Genomic DNA, 18,434 nt, shown 5'->3' on the forward strand with positions numbered 1-18,434 from the left:
ATACTGTTTTTATTGTCGTTTATTATTATTTTATATTTCCTTTTTATCGCATTTGTATATTGTTTCATTATCTTTGTGCATTTGTATTTATAACTTGTTAAGCACTTTGTGAGTTCTCTCTGGGAAAAGCGCTATATAAATACATTTTATTTATTACTTACTTATAAGAGTGAACATGGTAAAACACGACCTCATCTGAAGAGAGCAGCTGCCCAGACATTACAGTTAACTAGTTACCAAGAAGAAGTTATTTTTATTATTTCTCAGTGATGAAATGATCAATAGCACTAGAATTAATGTTTTGTTTTTTTTTTTAATCGTGTTGTGCAGGGCTGAGTCCTACATGTAGAAATCCAGTTGTTCTCAGCCCGTGCTGCCTGAGACCTTTGACCTCCAGCATGGCCGCCGGAGGCTTTGTCGTCTATAGGCTCCCAGACTGTGGGTGTGTGTTGGTAACAGCTTGCAGGTATGAATGTGTGTGTGTGTGTGTGTGTGTGTGTGGGAGGAGAGTTACTTATGTAGCCTATACATACATCCTCCTTCCCCTCTGTTGCTCGCCTCGCCGCTCTCATGCAGTAAATAATGTGCTTGCCTGGCTAAAGGAGAGTTAAAAAAAAAAATATATATATTTCCTGTGCAGCAGCTTCAGCGCTCGGTGCCAGGAGAGCAGATCTGAGGAGCTGTATGGAGGGACACAGGAAATTGTTCTCCAGCAGAAAGCAATTAATCCCGTTTTGAGGTCCTCTTTTGTTGTACACTTAATCTTAGCTGGAGGACAGATGATTGAAAACTGTAGAGGAGGAATGAGTGTGTGTGTGTGTGTCTCTCTGTGTGTGTGTGTGTGTGTATAAACACAACGTGAGTAAGTGTTTTTTTTATGGTTCGTTTCTGTGGTTGTGTGTTTGTGTGTGTGTTTGTGTGTTTATGTGTGTTGGGGGGGGGGGCTGAAGGTGGATCGTTGGAGGGTGTGTGTGTGTATATTTAGCAGTGATATACATAAGTGCAGCCTGGAGCCAGTTTCTGTTTGCAGCATCAGTGGCATTCTGGGTAAAAGAGAGAGAGAGAGCCAGCTCCACCAATCAGAAACAAGACAGAGCGAAATGCACCGAGAGAGCCGGGACGGGCCGGGACGACGGCTCCACATTCACACTTCCTCTTTCATTTTCTATATCTCACAGTGACATTTATGTGTGTGTGTGTGTGTGTGTGTGTACCTGGTCCTCCTCTCCGCCTCCCTCCTCGTCGTATTTGAGGATGTTGTCTCGCACGTCGTCCTCCGGGTCGATGAGCAGCTGTTTGGCCTGACGCTCCTTATCCCGCCGCTTCATCCACATCACAAACAGCAGCACCAGCACTACAGGACCAGAGTGTGTGTGTGTGTGTGTGTGTGTGTGTGAGAGAGAGAGAGAGCGAAAGAGGAAGAAAGAGAAAAGAAGGAAGAAAGACAATGCTGTGAAGGTGATTCATGGTGAGTCTGTGGTTCTCAGAGGGAACCGGTTCCCAACGACCTAATTCCCACCCGACCAAAGACAATACATCCAAAATGCCCACAATCGCCTTATTAAAATAGATATCTCATTACTTCACGTCACCACTGAGCACACACACACACACACACACACACACACACACACTGGTTACTTTTAAAAACCCAACACGTCGCATTAACATGTGCGACTGTGACCATATGCGCCGCGTTCAACTTGTTTCCAGAAATTTCCTTCAAATGGCGTGCCATTCGCTTGATCCTCGCCGGCTGATTTGCATTATGATTCTGCCTCGTCTCGACAACATTTATTCTTGTTCCCAGGAAAAAAAAAAAAAAAAAAATCCTGGACCAAGTCAAACCGCACTGGAAACAAGCGGGATTATCTCATCCCACTGGCAGCTTTTTTTTTTTTTTTTTTGGACTTTGTTTGAAGAAAAACAACATTGACTCTTGTTATAGTATTTTTTTTTTTTTTTTTTTTTTTTTACTCTATACATTTTAAAGAAGATAATGGACTCTTACACTTTGAATGGTGGATGGGAGATGATGTTTTTTAAGATTTTTGCAGGTTTCATTGGTGGAAGTTGTGATTTAAACCCACTTTTTTTGGCATGGTGCACCAACAGGGGTGACACCAGCTGCTTTATGCCCTCCTCCTTTTATCTCCTTTTTGCAGAAATCTCCATTTATTTCCTTTACCCCAAACAAATGAATATGATGCATGAGACGGTGCAGACTAAACACCAATTGGGAACCAGCAGAAACCTACAAACCACTATCAGAAACCCATTATGGGAGCCATTACAATCACAGAAACCATTAGAACCCATCGGAAACCATAAATAACCAGCGTGCCCCAATGACCCACACCATTGGAAACCGTTAGAGAACAATAGAAACCAATATAGCCCCCAATGAGAAAATCATTAGAAACCATTAAACCATTAGAGGAACCATTAGAAATGTACAGACACCATTAGGATTCAAAAACTCAAACCCTCATGTGGTCGAATTCAGTGTTTTTCACTTTTGAAATGTTTTTTCAAGAGGAGTTCTCCCCTAAAAAAAAAAAAACCCCAAAAGACAGAAAAATAATCCGATATAAAGAGGGTTGATCCGGCTCCATCAGTGTGAAACAACAACCGCACACTGAGGAGATTTTATTGTTTCTGTTTCTGCTTCTTTTTCTCTTCTTGCTCCTTGTTTCCGGCCGTATCGCCGCTACGGTTCAGCCGCCGATCCGTTTTCTGTGTTTGTGTCCGGCGTCCCGGTCACGGGGAACAGATTTCGTAGCGTTAGTGAAGAGATTAAAGCCAGAAACACACACGTCTGACACCTTCAGGAGCCCCGGAGGGAACGCTGAATATAAAATGTGCTTTACCAAACTTGCATTTACTTTTCCATTGAACTTATTATAGCATAGGGTAATTATTTTAGGAATTGTGCATGACTCGTGTTTTTTTAAATTAACATTTAAAAAAAAAAAAAAAAAAAATCTCACGTACCCCCTGCAGTGCTACAACGTGCCCCTAGGGGTACGCGCGCCCTCATTCGAGAACCGCTGCTCTAATAGCTAACAATGTTTTTAATGTTTTTTTAATAATGAACTCCTCTGATGGTTTCTGATTTTTTTTTTTTTTCTCCACCGGCAAGGCATTTTAAATCTGAAATGATCAATAATTCATCACTGACAAAACCTGATAAACCATTTTTTTTTTTTTTTTTTTTTTTTTAAATATTCCTCTTTTTGTAGCCTGTTTTGACATCATTTGAGCGTAAAAAGGGAAACTTTCCGCCGGAGCTCCGTGGTATTTAGAGATTTCTGTTATCAGCCGCCGTAGAGCCGCAGTGTCGACAGGTTTTTACAATTCAACACAAAATCAACAGCAGCTGCAATCCGCCGGCGTGGGTCCCGGTGATAAAGCTTATCAGGCGGAGGGGGTCGCGGTGTGACGCGTGTCTGTTTGGGGGTTCAAACCTTTGAAAAGCTGCTTTACATGAACACAAAGCCGCGCCTGTTAACTCCCATCAGTCCGTCTCCTCGGCTGATTTGATCGGCAGGTTTGGAAACTCAACACGCAGCTCAATCGCTGATTCTCCACTTTGATCTTATTAATCTGTGAGGATTTTGGAGACGGAGGACTTGAGGGCGTGTGTGTGTGTGTGTGTGTGTGTGTGTGTGTGTGTGTGTGTGTGTGCGAGTAAATGTGTTTGTGGGTGTAGACTTGCACTTCTATCCCCGCTGGGACTGAATACATTAAAAAGTTCGGGGAAATCCTCCAAACTAAGACAATTTATGACCTTAAGAGACATTTTTATTGTGCGCGAGCTTCAATGTGACACGAGTCCAGTCTGCTGAAACTAAGCAACCAATTAAAGCAGTATGATTTATTTATTTATTCATTAATTTACTCAATTATTGAAGTATTAGGTTTATGCATTTAATTTTTTTCCTGTCACTTGGTATTTAATTTTATCTCAAGTAATTATTATTAACTCGGCTATTTATTGGTATTTTCCAGACTGTTTTTCTTTTAACAATATACTATCTACTGACTTCTTACCCACAGTTTAGACGTTCATTGACTGGTTGATCTTATTTCTTTTATCTACACTTTGAATTTTTTTTTATCATGCTTCTGGTGTTTCTTGATTTTCATTCAGGCATACATACGAATATGACGACACGCTAGCATGAATAATCTATATTTATTGACAGGTGTTAGATAGTGGTAAGCTTATCTATCAGTGCCTTTACTTTACATGGTAGTGTCTCTTCTAGGGCTGTGTGGAGGCACCACTGCTTCTATTTGTATTCGTATTTGGGGCAAAATAATTTGGATTCGGATTTGGGAAAAGTGGGCGTGGTTTAAACTGGGAGTAATTTGTTATTTGTTTAGCTGTTAGATTTTAATCATTGATAAATATAAAATAACTGAAATTCCTGCTTTTTAAAACTCTATAGGCTTAGGAAACCCACTCTAACAACTATATATCCTGCAAATCAAAAGAAATATAATATTATGACTGTAATTAGCTTTTCTTTTGGTCTGTCTCCATCTGCTAAGCAGGACCAGGTGGAGCATCCAGGTTAACGCTACTTCAAAATAAAGTGCTGGATGTCACACACAGTCAGAGAAGTGTTATCCTTCACAGGTACACTCATACTGGCAAGAGGTTACTTTTATTATTGAGAACTGAATTTAAAGGAAAATGTTCAGAAGGGTAATTTATTCAGCAGAAAGACATTATTCGTCTTTTTGTGGGCGTGGGTGTGTGTGTGTGCTCACCTAGCAGTATAATAATGCAGATGAGGATGGCGATGATGGCTCCGGTGCCCAGTCCGGCGGCGATGATTCGCTCCATGTCCACGCAGTCGCCGTGGTGATCGCACTGACACACCTTGACCCGCAGGTAGGACGTGTTGGACATGGGCAGGTTCCCGGAGTCCGTGATCATGATGGGAACCTCGTAGATGCCGCTGTTCAGGAAGCCGATCCGCAGGCGCACCTGGGCGTAGTCACCTGGTGGAGAGGAGGGGGAGGTGCAGGTGAGGAGGATAAAAACCTGCTATCATACTCGCGAGGATTTTCCAGTATTCAAGAGTCAGGGTTGAATGACAATTGTTTTGGTGACTTGGATAAAATACTACTACTATTACTACTACAAATAATAATAGTAATAATAATAAAAAATAATAAAATAAAATAAAATAACATAAAAAATTAAATTAACTTAAAAGGTAAATAAAAAAATTAAAATCAAATTAAATTTACAAAGTAAATAAATTAAATTAAAATTAAAATAAATTTACAAAGTAAATAAAATAAAATAAACAATGACTAACTAAAATAACTAATATTAAGGATGATAATAATAAAATTATATTAAATAAAATTAAATTTAAAAAATTAAATTAAATTAAAAATAACTCATGTTAAGGACGATAATCAAATCAAATCAAATCAAATAACATAAAATAAAATACATAGGGCATAAAAACATTTAGGTCACACAACATAAATATTTAAAAAAATTGATAACAGCACTGTAATTTATGGGTGAAATTTTGGATTAACATAAAGCAGCATTAAAAAATATATATTTTCAGAACATGTGTACGTGCTTTGAGTGAATTTAAAAGGAAGCCGGCAGCACACTGCACAGGACTGAGGTCTGTCAAATGGACTGCAGACACCAGGAAGAATCACATCATCATCATTTTAACAGCTTATTCAGTGAAAATGAAAATTACATTACAAAAATTTGCTTTCCTATCAAACACACAAGCCCTATGGCAATTTTTACCAAAATAACTGCTATATGGTTTATTTAATCATGTCCTTCAGCACTAATATAAGCTGTTATGAAACCTGGGAGTTTTTAAAAGAAGGGAGAGGGGTTATTTGGTAGATGTGGGCCAGTGGTGTATGTTCCCATCTGATGAAACAGGATCAGGGTAAGAAATCAGGCGAAGTTTTTCCACAGGGGCTTTGTTTGTGTTTGTGAAATATGTTGTAGGGGCATTCTGGATCGCTTCCCGGGTAATTTGATCCACTGTTGGAAAGCACCTTTTAGTTTTGCTCAACTGCAGAGGATCAGTCACTGTTTCGGTTTCATTTGGATCTGACTCTGCTTGTGACTCAGATGGTGTTGCTGGAAGCCGACGTGGCTAGGCAAATACCTCCTCGGCCAGCTGATGCAGAAAAAACCCTGCTGCAGGGGGAAGGGAAGCAGGCACAGAGGCCGAGCTGTCCCAGCCACTTTGCAAATGCAAATACAGAAAAAAAAAAAATCCAGAGGACACACTGCTATAATGGAATATAAAGAAAGTGAACTGTTTCATTTATGGGGGCATTTAATGTCCTCTCATTTGCACGAGGAAGTTCAAAACTTTCCAAGGGCATTTTACGCCGAGTGCCTTAATTTCTGACCCTGCTCCAGATGCAGCATGTACTGCTTCACCGCAGGATTTAATCCAGCCTTTACCTGTCATGTTACCAAACTGTACTGTAACCACAAAAAGTAAGCATCGTCTCCATGCTTGCTTCAAGAAATTACATCACGCTTTTCCATTAACGCCTTGCTCTTCCAGTACGGGGCCTGGTCGACTTACTGTCTCTCAGAGGCTGTAAAGGGCTCAGCTTTAAAGTTAGGGTGAAGATGCTGGTATCGTATGAAACTAGACAACCTACGGAATCGATTGATATCATGCATGTCATGCTAGACTCTCAACAAGCAGGATAAATATTGCTGCAAAGTTAGGATCAATTTTGGCGTGCGGAAAAACCAGCATGGCTATTTCCAGCGGGGTCCCTTGACCTCTGACCTCCACATGTCTGAATGAAAACAGGTTCTCAGGGCAGCCACGGCTCTCCCCTTTGCAGATATGCCCACCTTTTATGCTAATCCCATGCAGTTTGGAAGAAAATCATGCAGGGTTTTTGCATGAGGTGCAAATGTGTTATTTTCGCCTCTTCTAAAACGCTGTATTTCTGCATACTGCTCTGCAAACATGAGGTTCCCGGCTTTCAGATGGTGTTTACCGCCTCTATGTGGCATCCACTGTTGAGGCTTTATTTCCCTGTGAAGATCCCCTGCCCCCACACCAAAACGGGTCTCAGAAAAGGCAGAATCGGTAAGGCGTTAACTATGCTCTAAACTTTTATTTATTTATCCAGGAAATGGTGACACTCTCTCATAACGAGATTAATCTGGATGTTTTGGACATCTGGTGGAAAGCTGATTATTTAAACGTCAGTGTGGTTTCCACCGACATGGGAAGAGCAGACATGGACATGGTTTTCATTTTGGGGTGAAACTAAGAATGGTTTTTCTGTACTGACCGCTGAGGCGACTGAGCGTCCAGTTGCGGCGAACGTCCGCGGGACGATTGGCCAGCTCGAAGGCGAAGGGTCCCGCGTTGGGGGTCAGGTCGGGGTCGTTGGCCGTGATGTTGATGGCGTTGGGCTCCGGCCTCTCGCACATCTCCACCTCGGGAGGGAAAACGTGCGGAGCGTTGTCGTTGATGTCCAGCAGGTACATCTGAAGTGTTCCTGTGCCGCTGGCAGGGGGGATACCTGGACACACACAGCTTGAGGTTAGCGGCACGACATGCAGCATTTTCAGTAAAGCAGAAGACAAGCCAACTGGTAGCCTCTATCTCACACCAGTGATGTTGTCCTCTCTGTCCTGATACATGTTTTCATTTAAAATCCCTTATCTCAGCCCCCTTCTGACTAATGTGAACATCAACAGAGCTGAAACAACAGTCCAACACTCACGCTGACCTAGCCGTGTTTGCTTTGGCTAATATGCAGTTCTTTCTTGTTTCCTGTTGGATTCTGCTGGATTTTGAAGTTATAAAAGTCAAAAAAGCAACGGCTACAAAGGAATAACAATCCCTAGAAATACTTGGCTATGCTAGGATAATAAAAGCCAGTTTCATGATGCTACACGTCACGGCTATTCAAGGGAATACAGCCAGTTTGCTGGGCACAATCTCTCAGTTTGCCAGAGATTGTCCCATTGTTTAACTTGGCTGTGAAGTCAGGGATAAAGCACAGCCTGTTGGTCATTAACGTAAAATAAACCCTGATGTGCTGAGCAGGATGCGGGCGTGAAGCTACGGGGGTCTCGTAATGCCCTGAGGCGTTACTGCACAACTATTTATGAGAGAAAGCAAAAACTGACAGATTTTGAATTTTGCAATGATTTTGTGAGCCGTTAAGACTCCACGACAAAAAAAAAAACAGTCCATAGAATCTCTTTACAGGCCCAAATAGAGATCAATAAAGTATTTCTGATTGTGATTGTGATTCTGAGTTATGTCGTGTTAGCAAAATCTGAGCCAAGATAGCCGCCCGACACACCGCCTCCCGCCTCAAATAATTAAAAAATGAGGTTGTGATGTTGTAATGACATTTGGCTCCAGCAGGTGTCACTGTTAAGCTTGATAAACAGCGGTAAATGGGCTGGATTGTGGGCCTGATTCACCAACATGAGCGTAGAAATGTTCGGAATAAGTGCACAAATTTACCGCCAGATTCACGCTGTGGGTGTGTGTGTGTGTGTGTGTGTGTGTGTGTGTGCGTGTGTGTGTGCCAGCCAGAATCAGAATCAGAATCATAAAAAACTTTATTTATCCCAAGATGGGCAATTCAGTTTGATAGTCCCCCGACTCGCATGAAATATAATAAATAGAATCATCAGCGAACCTGTGTGCGATAGTGAATCAGGACCCGCCCACAACGCTCATTAGCATACTAACACACCCACATCTCTCTATATATGGTAAAGAAAGCTGGTTTGGAGTGGGTGTGGCAGTGGAAAAGAGCTTCCAGCTGCCGAAAACAAGACACACATGGGTCATTACAGTAAAGAGTGCAAAAAAACCCAAAAAAAACAAAAACAAAAAAAATACCACCATTAAGCCACTTTTTTTTTTTTTTTTTTTTTAATAATAGGCTGTCTTGCACCAAACAGAATTATTTATTTAATATATAAATAATTTTAATATGTTAATGATGATGGTTATTTGATGATAAAGTCTGTCATCAAACCATAAGCTATTTTTTTTTTATAACTACAAAGTGAATTTGTATAATTATTATTTGTAGTAATAGTAACGATAGTAGTAGTGTTTCACATTTTTAACTGTTGTTTATTTAGGTCTTATAATTCTGTAAAGTAACTGTGGTTATAAAATACAGTCTACCTCAGATAAAGTTGGTTTCCAACATTTTCTGAGATTCGAGGACCTTTTATGATTTGTGTGTTTGCATCGTTTGCAGGGTAAGAACAAATTTAGGTAAGAACATTTGGATGAATACCAGATTTCTGCTTAAAACGTTCCTACGAATGGCTTAACCCTATAAAGCCTGAACTATTAAAGAATTGGCAGAAAATTCAATTTTTTTGAAATAATCAATCAAAAAAAAAAAAAAATCAAAAAATATGTTATTACACGACCTTTCTGGTGTATGATATATGATATGTACTTGAAGTGTCAGTGGTATGGTCCAGGGTGAACAGGGGAAGTGTTCAAAGGTATACAACAGTATTTTGGTCAAGTATTGATTAAACTGAAAACGAAAAACGGAATTGAAAACGTGTATCATATGATACGAATGGCTTTATAGGGTTAAGCACAGATTTGATATACTGAGCATACTTGAGGTGGCTGGTCAGGAATATCAAAGTGATAAATGCCACAATGGACCAATCAGAGGTGAGTATTCCACAGAGCTACGCTGTCAATCAAAAGCCTCGGTGCGTCCCCGGAGCGTCGGGGGCCTGAAACCCACGGCGTGGAGCGATACTGGGCGACTGTTAGTCACTGATAACTGGAGCATCCAGTGGCTGGTAAACAACAGCAGACATGTAATCTGCCATGCATGCCTGTGTGTGTGTGTGTGTGTGTATCTGAGTGTGTGTGTTTTGTCTCAGTGTGTGTGTATGTGAGCGACTGCCATGCCGTGTGTACAAGGGCAGAGCATGTACTGAGACTGTCAGTCAGCGGGAGGCTCGGAGCACAGCGGGGTCTCTGTGCGGAGGAGTGTGTGTGTGTGTGCATGTGTGTGTGCATGTGTGTGTATGTGTGGGTAACTGACATTCCTCTTGAGCAATTTTCCACTTTGAACAGAGAATCCTCTTTGCTGTGGAAATAAAGCGGAGTTGTGACCAGGACAAAAGGAAGACTTTGGGCCCGGCCAGGAAAACATCAAGTCCCCATTAGAAAAGAATCGGAGCGCTGTCTCCAAAAACCCCTCTGCCCGCTCTGCCCGAAGCAGGCGAGGCCATCTGATTAGGCTAATAGACTGTATTGGATGGCGTTTAAACCTGGACAGCGGAAACTGCTGTCTGCAGGGAGACGTCTCTCCATTTCCCATCATCTGCGGCGGGAGCCTGACTCCAGGCTACAGTCGTGGCATGTAGGTTTGCTAACTAGGTCAGTGTTTGCTCCATATTCGATCGACAGCGATGTGCCACGACAGCGGGGGGGGAAACTGCCGCCGTGGGTAAATACAATAAACAATTAAACAAATTATTCCTCATTTCCTACTGAAACACAATTACCGCCATAATGTGCAGGAACGGTTTTAATCTGACATCCTGCAGAGGCCAAACAGGAGACAGATTTAAGATGTTCTAACAAAAAAAAAAAAAATAAATGGAGAAAGAAATCTGGCAAAATCAGCCTGTTTTTCAAGGAGCACAAGTCCAGATGTATTCAGAGGGGCAGATCAGATGCACCCTGCTGTAATCTGACTGATGCTGGAGTTTTGAGGCTGATATTGATGACGATTAAACGATATACTGGCCCACTTTTTTTTTTTTTTTTCCACATTTGTAGGAATTGTCAGATTTACCGATCAAATAGCTGTAATGCAGATTTGTATTGGAGGCTTGATATTTTACAGCCGAACAATAAACTTCTTAACTCCTTAACACGATCCTCATCACCATCTGCTCGGCTGTGATTGGCCGCTGTGCCAGCTCGCTGCTGTAAACTCGACTGTCAACACCAGAGTCTGCCGGGCGAATCAAAACTGGTTTTAAATGATCTCAAGAGCTTTGTACTGTGTGTTTTTTTTTTTTTTTTGCATCTTTATATATCTGTGATGTACGGTGGCCTTGAGAGAGACAAGCGGCGATGGAAGTGTTTCTGGAGGACGCTTAAAAGTGATGAACACGTCTGGTTATTGAAAATAGTGACTGGAAATGTGTTATTGACTGAAGCAGGCCGTCTTCTAAATCGTCAAATTGGTGAAGATAATTTGCTGGCGTTTTGACTATTTGCATGTGTTTTCTTCAGATGTGCGTTGAGCTCTCCGGGCCACCGTAGCGATGAACCACGCTGAAAAAATAAGACGCCTTATACGTGAATTTACAGATCAATACTTTTCAAAGTTAGATCATTTAGGGCTTTTCAAGGACTTTGGGGTCTTGCGCATATTGGCGTGAACTCCCTTGGAAAATAAAAGTTTAGAAAACAGTTTAAAAAAAGAAAAAGAAAAAAAATGAGAGACATTTTAGGAGAAGTTAATTTGTGGTGGATCTTCCTTCAGAGAGACGGAGGGATAAACGTGCTCAGAGGTTACAGTTCCTCCATCTGACTTCTGTTGAGATGAGTCATGATCCACTGTGTGAATCAGCTCATGGGAGGTTTATTTTATCACTTTGACAGAGCCAGGCTAACATCTCCCATAGACCTCAAGTCTTTATGCTAAGCTAACAGGAAATGCTAGGTGAAAATGGTGCCCCCGCAACACATCACAACAATAATTGTGACCTCTTATTTTATACCTTTTCTAATTGCATATGCTGACACGATGAGTGTATGGTCTGTCTACTGTGTAGATGAAAGAATGAGTGATGGATGAATGCATTTATTTATTTATTCCTACCTCCTTTTATTTATTCTGTAATAAGAGTCCGGTCTTGAATGCAGCTGATTTTCGTTGTACCTTCTGCACAATGACACTAAAGTCATCTAAATCTAAATGTCTCATTCTGGGGAAGTCGGAAAAAGGGGGATTTTGCCAAAAAAATGTGGAGTATCCCTTTAATCTCAAGAGGACTCTCCTGGTGCAACAAAGTTTATTTAATAAAAAAATACAACAAAAATGTGCAGACGTCCTGCAGAGGCCGGACTGCTGTGATACTGAAGCCAGCAAAGACTCGGATTCTTCAAAACATTGAAACAGTGACGCAAGAAGAACACAATAGACCTCTGTGTGTGTGTGTGTGTGTGTGTTGGGGGGAGGAGGTTACTGCAGGACAAAGTCCCCGTGTCTCACCGTTATCAGAGGCCATGAAGGTGACGTTGTACAGGTTGTTCTTGACGTACGGAGACTCTCGGTCGAGGATGGCGATGGTGGAAATGCGGCCGTTCACCGGGTCGATCTCCAGCCAGTTGGCAGGGTCGTACATCTTGGAGTACCTGGATCCAGTCAGAGAGAAACCCATGAGCCACAGAGAGGCTGCTTTATCTGCCTCGCTGGCTGGAGCCCAAACAGCCACCGGGGAGCTGCAGCACTCCACCGAGAGAGAGAGGGAGAGGGAGAGAGAGGGAGAGAGAGAGAGAGAGAGAGAGAGAGAGAAGGAGGCTCTACCCGTTTATTCACATGTTCAGAAAACCCACGCTGAAGCCGATTCATTTTTAATAGATTGGAGGAATAACATCCAACGTGCAACATCGACTCCTCTCTGAGCAACAAGCCGACTCCAACAGAAACCAGCAGAGCGGCTGCCTCGTAAAAATGCAGCTGCTTTTAATGTAATGAAGGAAAAACGCTGGGAGTGAATCGTGCACGGATGTATTGTCCGTTTTTTTTTTTTTGTGTGTTTTTTTCACGGTCAAAGTGACGATTAGAAAAGCTCCCTCATGTTCCCACCGGCAGAAACTACAGGACAGCAGCGTTTCAGGGAAACATTCAGGCTCCCTCTCCGAGTCTATAGTGCACAATGCACTCGCTTTGTGTGTGTGTGTGTGCATGTTTTTGTGAGCGTGTGTCCACCATTGGCTGTTGCTAGGTTACAAAGACTTCAGCACTACATTTAGAAACAAATAGTGGGATGTAAAAGAAAGAGAGAAAGGTGGGGACAAAATGCAGCAGTCCTGCCGCTCTGCAGGTTTTTTTTTTGTTTTTTTGGTCCGCTTGTCGTCGTGCCGGTGGGTTCGCAGTGGGATCCGCACTTTGGCCGAGGCTCGTATGCAGAAAGCAGCCGCGTCATCATCACAAAGAGACGAGGACAAGGAAAACTTCCCATTCCAACTAAACTGACAGGCCACAGATTCACCCTGTTGACTCAAACCGAAGTGCGGCGTCGGCGTGATCGTCAGAGGGAAGTCTCCACAGGAAGAGACAAATCAAAACTAATGAAACTCTGTTCTCTCAGATGGGAAATATACACTTCAACAGCCATTGTGGTTGGAAGTCCATGGAGGAAACATGGGAAAGGCCAAAGTTTCAGCCGTCTGACAAAAAAAACATCACTTTGTTTTCATGTCATGGAGGTTAACCGTCTCTATCTGCTTTTCATTTACAACTGAGGCTGTACGAGGTCATGTCCCCTGTTATTTTCACGAATTAGTGGTTAAATAAGACAGTTGGAAATTGATGACTTCCAGCTGGTGATCATTATAATGCAACAAATCAGCTGATACACAAACTAGTGTAGGGGTGGAAAGTTTCCAGTAAATTTCCCAGAAAGTTTCCGAAAATTCGCGTGGGAATTTTCGCTCTGGAATATTGGAAATTTTCAGAAGATTTTTGCTGTCACTTTTTTTTTTCAATTTTTCCGAAAATTCCCGGGAAAATTCGGCTCAGGAATTTTGGGAATTTTCTTTTTTTTTTTTTTTCTTGTCATCAATTTGAATGAGGTTTTTAAAAAGTTTCCATGGAAATTTAAGCTTTTAAGAAATTAAGAAATTAAGAAATTTCGTTTTTGTTTTTGTTAACTTAAGGTGAATGGGGCAAAAATAAACAATAATCAATAAAACGAATGTCAACATCAATATCACCATTTTGGAAATGGAAACCCTAATCTCCTGAACTCAGGACTCACCTCTAACACAAACACACGTCGTTACACTCTCAGAGAAAAATTAATGAACTGATTTAACGTAAACTTGTAGTTTCCATCAACCTGACTTTACCTCCTACGCTGTGCAGCCTCCCTGCCCTCACCTGTTACCAGAATTGGCACAAAGATAGATCTATCTATCTATCTATCTAAAAATACGACTTACCGACCTAAAAGAAGCAACGCAAAGAGCGCCCCCTTCAGGTGAAATTAATAATCAGAGCCTCAGAGATCATTTTGAGAGGCGAGACGAGTTTCTGGCTTCAGATTAGTTTCACATCGTAGTGTTTGATGGTCGGCAGTTGGCTATTGAGCACTGAGTTCATTTATATAATAAAGCTTTATGTTAGCCTAATAAGGTGAATTAAGTCAATTCTGCAAATACAAAAGGGTTGTAATCTGAGTTTCGGAGGGTTTACCGTCGACTGTGAACATCTTAAACATGAAAGTGGCGCTCAGTACAACTGCAAAAATCTACCTCTGTTATTTTATTTGGGATTTTGCATCAATTCCCACGACTTAACTGCTAAAAAACATAGAAATTGTGTTGCAGTTTTGCAGTTTTGAGAAAACAAGTCACTTTTGGTCACAAGGCGACTGCCAACAAACGGCCTGCTGTGCGTCTTACCGGATGGTCTGCCTCATGAAGCGGTCGGGGTCCTGGGCGGTGAAGGTGGTGAGCAGCGAGCCGGCGGGCAGGCCCTCCTCCAGCTTGATGGATTTGGGGTTGGGGCTGAACTCGGGGCTCTCGTTGATGTCCAGGATCCGAACGGAGACGGTGGCGGTGGACTGGCGGGGCAGCGGGATGCCGCGGGCCAGCGGGATCTCGTTCTCTGCCTCCACGGTCAGCATGAAGGAGCGGGTCACCTCGAAGTCGATGGGCTGCAGGGGGAAGATTCAGAAGAGACGTCAGGCCGGACGTTTCATTCCAACCAAACACGACAGCTGCAGGTCTCACTGCAGGTCTCACTGCAGGTCTCACTGCAGGTCTCACTGAACCTACAGTCCTCCATGGTTTAACCCTATAAAGCCTGAACTATGAAAGAATTGGCAGAAAATTCCAATTTTTTGAAACTGAACCCTTTATTTAGTCCTATAACAAAATATATGAAGAGTTCATTTGCAAAAACAGATAAAAGCCATCCTTAAAATGAATACACCTTTTTCACTGATACTGCTTGGAGTACACACACACATATATACACACACACCCAAAGCATGATTTAGGATATTAAACATTATGCCAGGCTAAATAAACATATAAAAAATAGAAATAAAGTAAATCGTAAGTAAGTAAATTGTAATAAAATTCAAAAAACTTTGAAAAGGTTTAATAAATTCAAATGGAGATATCTGTTTTTGCAAATGAACTCTCCATATATTAAAAATATGTTATTACACGACCTTTCTGGTGTATGATATATGATATGTACTTGAAGTGCCATTGGTATGGTGCAGGGTAAGTGTGGGGAGGTGTGCAAAGGTATACAACAGTATTTTGGTCAAGTATTGATTAAACTGAAAACGAAAAACGGAATTGAAAATGTGTATCATATATGATACAAATGGCTTTATAGGGTTAAAGCAAATGGTGATACACACATGGTGGTAAAATATTCCTATTTGGGCTGCTGATCCACAATTTGTCCCTCTTGTGTTTGTCTCGCCGCTCACTTTCAAATAGTGTCGCAAAAGAGACACTTTTATCACACAAATCAATGTAAACCACATAGATTATGTCAATATAAAACAACAAGTTCCGGTATCCATTATTTTGAGGAAATTACACGTCTCTCCTCGTGTTACTTTCCTATTTGAATCAGAAAATCGATCTGGCAAGCAGCATCTGCATGAAACGTCTGCACAGTCACCCTGAGCCAGGAGGAAACCACCTGATAGCACTTTGACAAATCCACGAAATTACAGAACAAAAAGAGGAACCAGGACTTGTTGTTGTTGTTGTGTTTTTTTATATTGGCATAATCCTCTTTGTTGGCGTTGGTCTGTGTGCTGAAGGTGTGATTTATTTCAGGAGCTGTTTTGCTGTGGAAGTGAATGAGGAGATTTCACCGCCATGTGGACTCACATCGCCACACAAGCCAACACAGAGAAAAAAAGTGCAAAAGTATGATATCATCGTTTGACAGAGCCTGCTGGAAAATGGATGAATTTATTTTTTAATGCTTTGCCTCTAGTGCTGAAATGATCAATCAATTAGCTGACTTAGAAAATGAGTGAACATTGTGATAAACGCTGACTGTTTTAGTCGTTTATCAACTAAAAATGCCAAATATCATATCAGTATTAAATTATTACTTTGGGTTTTTTTTTTCTTTCTTTTTTAGCTGGAAGCGATATGTGAAGACGTCCCTTTGGGCTCTGATCACTTCCCATCAGGCTCTGTCCTTATTTTCAACATATTACAGATTAGAGATTCATAGATATAGATGTAATAGAATGAAGATCGATATCAATATTGATCTGTCTATCTCCATCTCTACCAGCAGAAAGAAAAAAGAAAAAAAAAATGCATCGTAATTTGGCCCTCAGAGTGATTTGAATGTTTGGTTTTTGGTTCTTTAGGCAAAATTGGGCTCATGAAACAATAACTTTATTTCCAGTAAAAATGCAGGAAAAACACTTGAAGGGAGCAGGTCGGATTTTGGAATCCAAAACGATGAAATGATGTCACTGCAATGACATTAGAGAAAAAAAAGAGTCATCTCTGACCCCGTTCTGCATCACAGGTGAACACACACTGGACTGGAGTGTGTGTGTGTGTGTGTGTGTGTGTGTGTGTGTGTGTGTGTGTGTGTGTGCACGGTGGGACTCATCAGTGAAATGAGTGGCGGTGGTGTTTGGGCGGACAAAGCCGACGCCGAGCGCTGAGCGGGCAGATGTGGGTCAGAGCTGCGCGTCAACATGTGCTCGCCTCTTTTTATCTCTGCTTCTGTCTCGCACGAGCGCTCAGACTCTTGCAGCTGATATGATGCAAGCGCCGTGGATGTAAAACGCCTTGAAAAATGTGAACCACAGACCAAAAAAAAAAAAAATTACACCATTTCCAGGGTGTGGAAAATAACAGCCAGTTGAATAGAGGAGAAAAAAGACAAAGAAAAAGAATGAAACATTATAAAAAAATGCACACATGTGGAAAATGCGAAAACAATGAACTAATTTATTCTTACAGATGAAGTTTTCACCAAGTGCCTGCTGCTCCGCCTGTATCTGATCTGTGTTTGACTCCAGATCAGATACGGGCCTCATCAAGTGCGTCTGAATTACCGGTGAAGAGACTCAGATAACCTGCGGCACAGGTTATCTCAGGCCCCGCCCACATTTCCTCACCTTTCCACTTAAATCTAAAAAAAAGTTTTCATGACTTCTACAAACAGGACATGAGTTTTCTTTCCCTTGACCAAAATTTCACACCCACTAACCCAGCACCGATCCAGATCCAAGTCTAAATAATGTTAATTATTTTGTTTTATTCTGCATGAGAGGTGAGAATTACATAAACACAATACAATATAAAAATTATGGGTAACACTTTACAATATATAAGAGTACAACAATTAACGTTAGTTAATGTTAGTTAATGCCGTAATGGTTAATTAACTGTTAGTTAATGATTATTATGGAATTTATTAATGTTTATAATATCTACAATAACCCTTAAATAACATATAAATTAACACCTTAGCATGAACAGCATTAGTACATGATTCTTAGACACATTAGGTAGGTTAGTTAACTGTTACTTAATGTTTATTATCTGTTACTTAATGTTTATTACCTGTTAGTTAATGTTTATTACCTGTTACTTAATGTTTATTATCTGTTACTTAAGGTTTATTATCTGTTACTTAATGTTTATTACGGCATTAACTAATGTTAATTGTTGTAGTCTTATTGTTTTACCAAAATATGTTTGGTGAATAACAATTTACTGATTTTTCTGTGGCTAAAACCTCCACATCCTGAGAATTCACTAAATTTCCTGACTTTCCTCGTCTGGAATAGACTTTCAGGATTTTCCAGGACTTCCATGACCTGAGGGAACTGTATCTGTATCTCTGTGTGTGTGTGTGTGTGTGTGTGTGTGTGCGCGGCGCCCCACCTTCACCACGGTGAGCAGGCCCTCGTTGGTCATGGGGTCGGTGGGGATGGAGAAGCGTCCCGTCGGGTCTCCGGATGTGATGCGGTAGACGGCGCTCCAGGCCGACGTGTGCGGCTGGTCCTTATCGGTCACGGTCAGGTTGGCCACGATCACATTCACCCTGTTCTCATGCACCTCGCCGAAGTACTGACACACACACACACACACACAAACACACACACACACACACACACA

General features: G+C 41.5%; 1 protein-coding gene across 1 annotated transcript in view; it reads right to left on the reverse strand.

Moving 5' to 3' along the window:
- Positions 1–18,434, reverse strand: part of LOC115357617 (cadherin-2-like) — a 125,031-nt gene that overhangs the window by 21,111 nt on the left and 85,486 nt on the right. The window contains exons 9-14 of the mRNA XM_030049184.1: positions 18,201–18,386; positions 14,709–14,962; positions 12,292–12,434; positions 7,336–7,569; positions 4,780–5,013; positions 1,215–1,354 (exon numbers count right to left, since the gene is read on the reverse strand). Of these exons, the coding sequence (XP_029905044.1) occupies positions 1,215–1,354; positions 4,780–5,013; positions 7,336–7,569; positions 12,292–12,434; positions 14,709–14,962; positions 18,201–18,386 (1,191 nt within the window). The remainder of the gene's footprint in view (positions 1–1,214; positions 1,355–4,779; positions 5,014–7,335; positions 7,570–12,291; positions 12,435–14,708; positions 14,963–18,200; positions 18,387–18,434) is intronic.

Source organism: Myripristis murdjan, chromosome 4 (genome assembly GCF_902150065.1).
Source record: "Myripristis murdjan chromosome 4, fMyrMur1.1, whole genome shotgun sequence".
Lineage (NCBI taxonomy): Eukaryota > Metazoa > Chordata > Actinopteri > Holocentriformes > Holocentridae > Myripristis > Myripristis murdjan.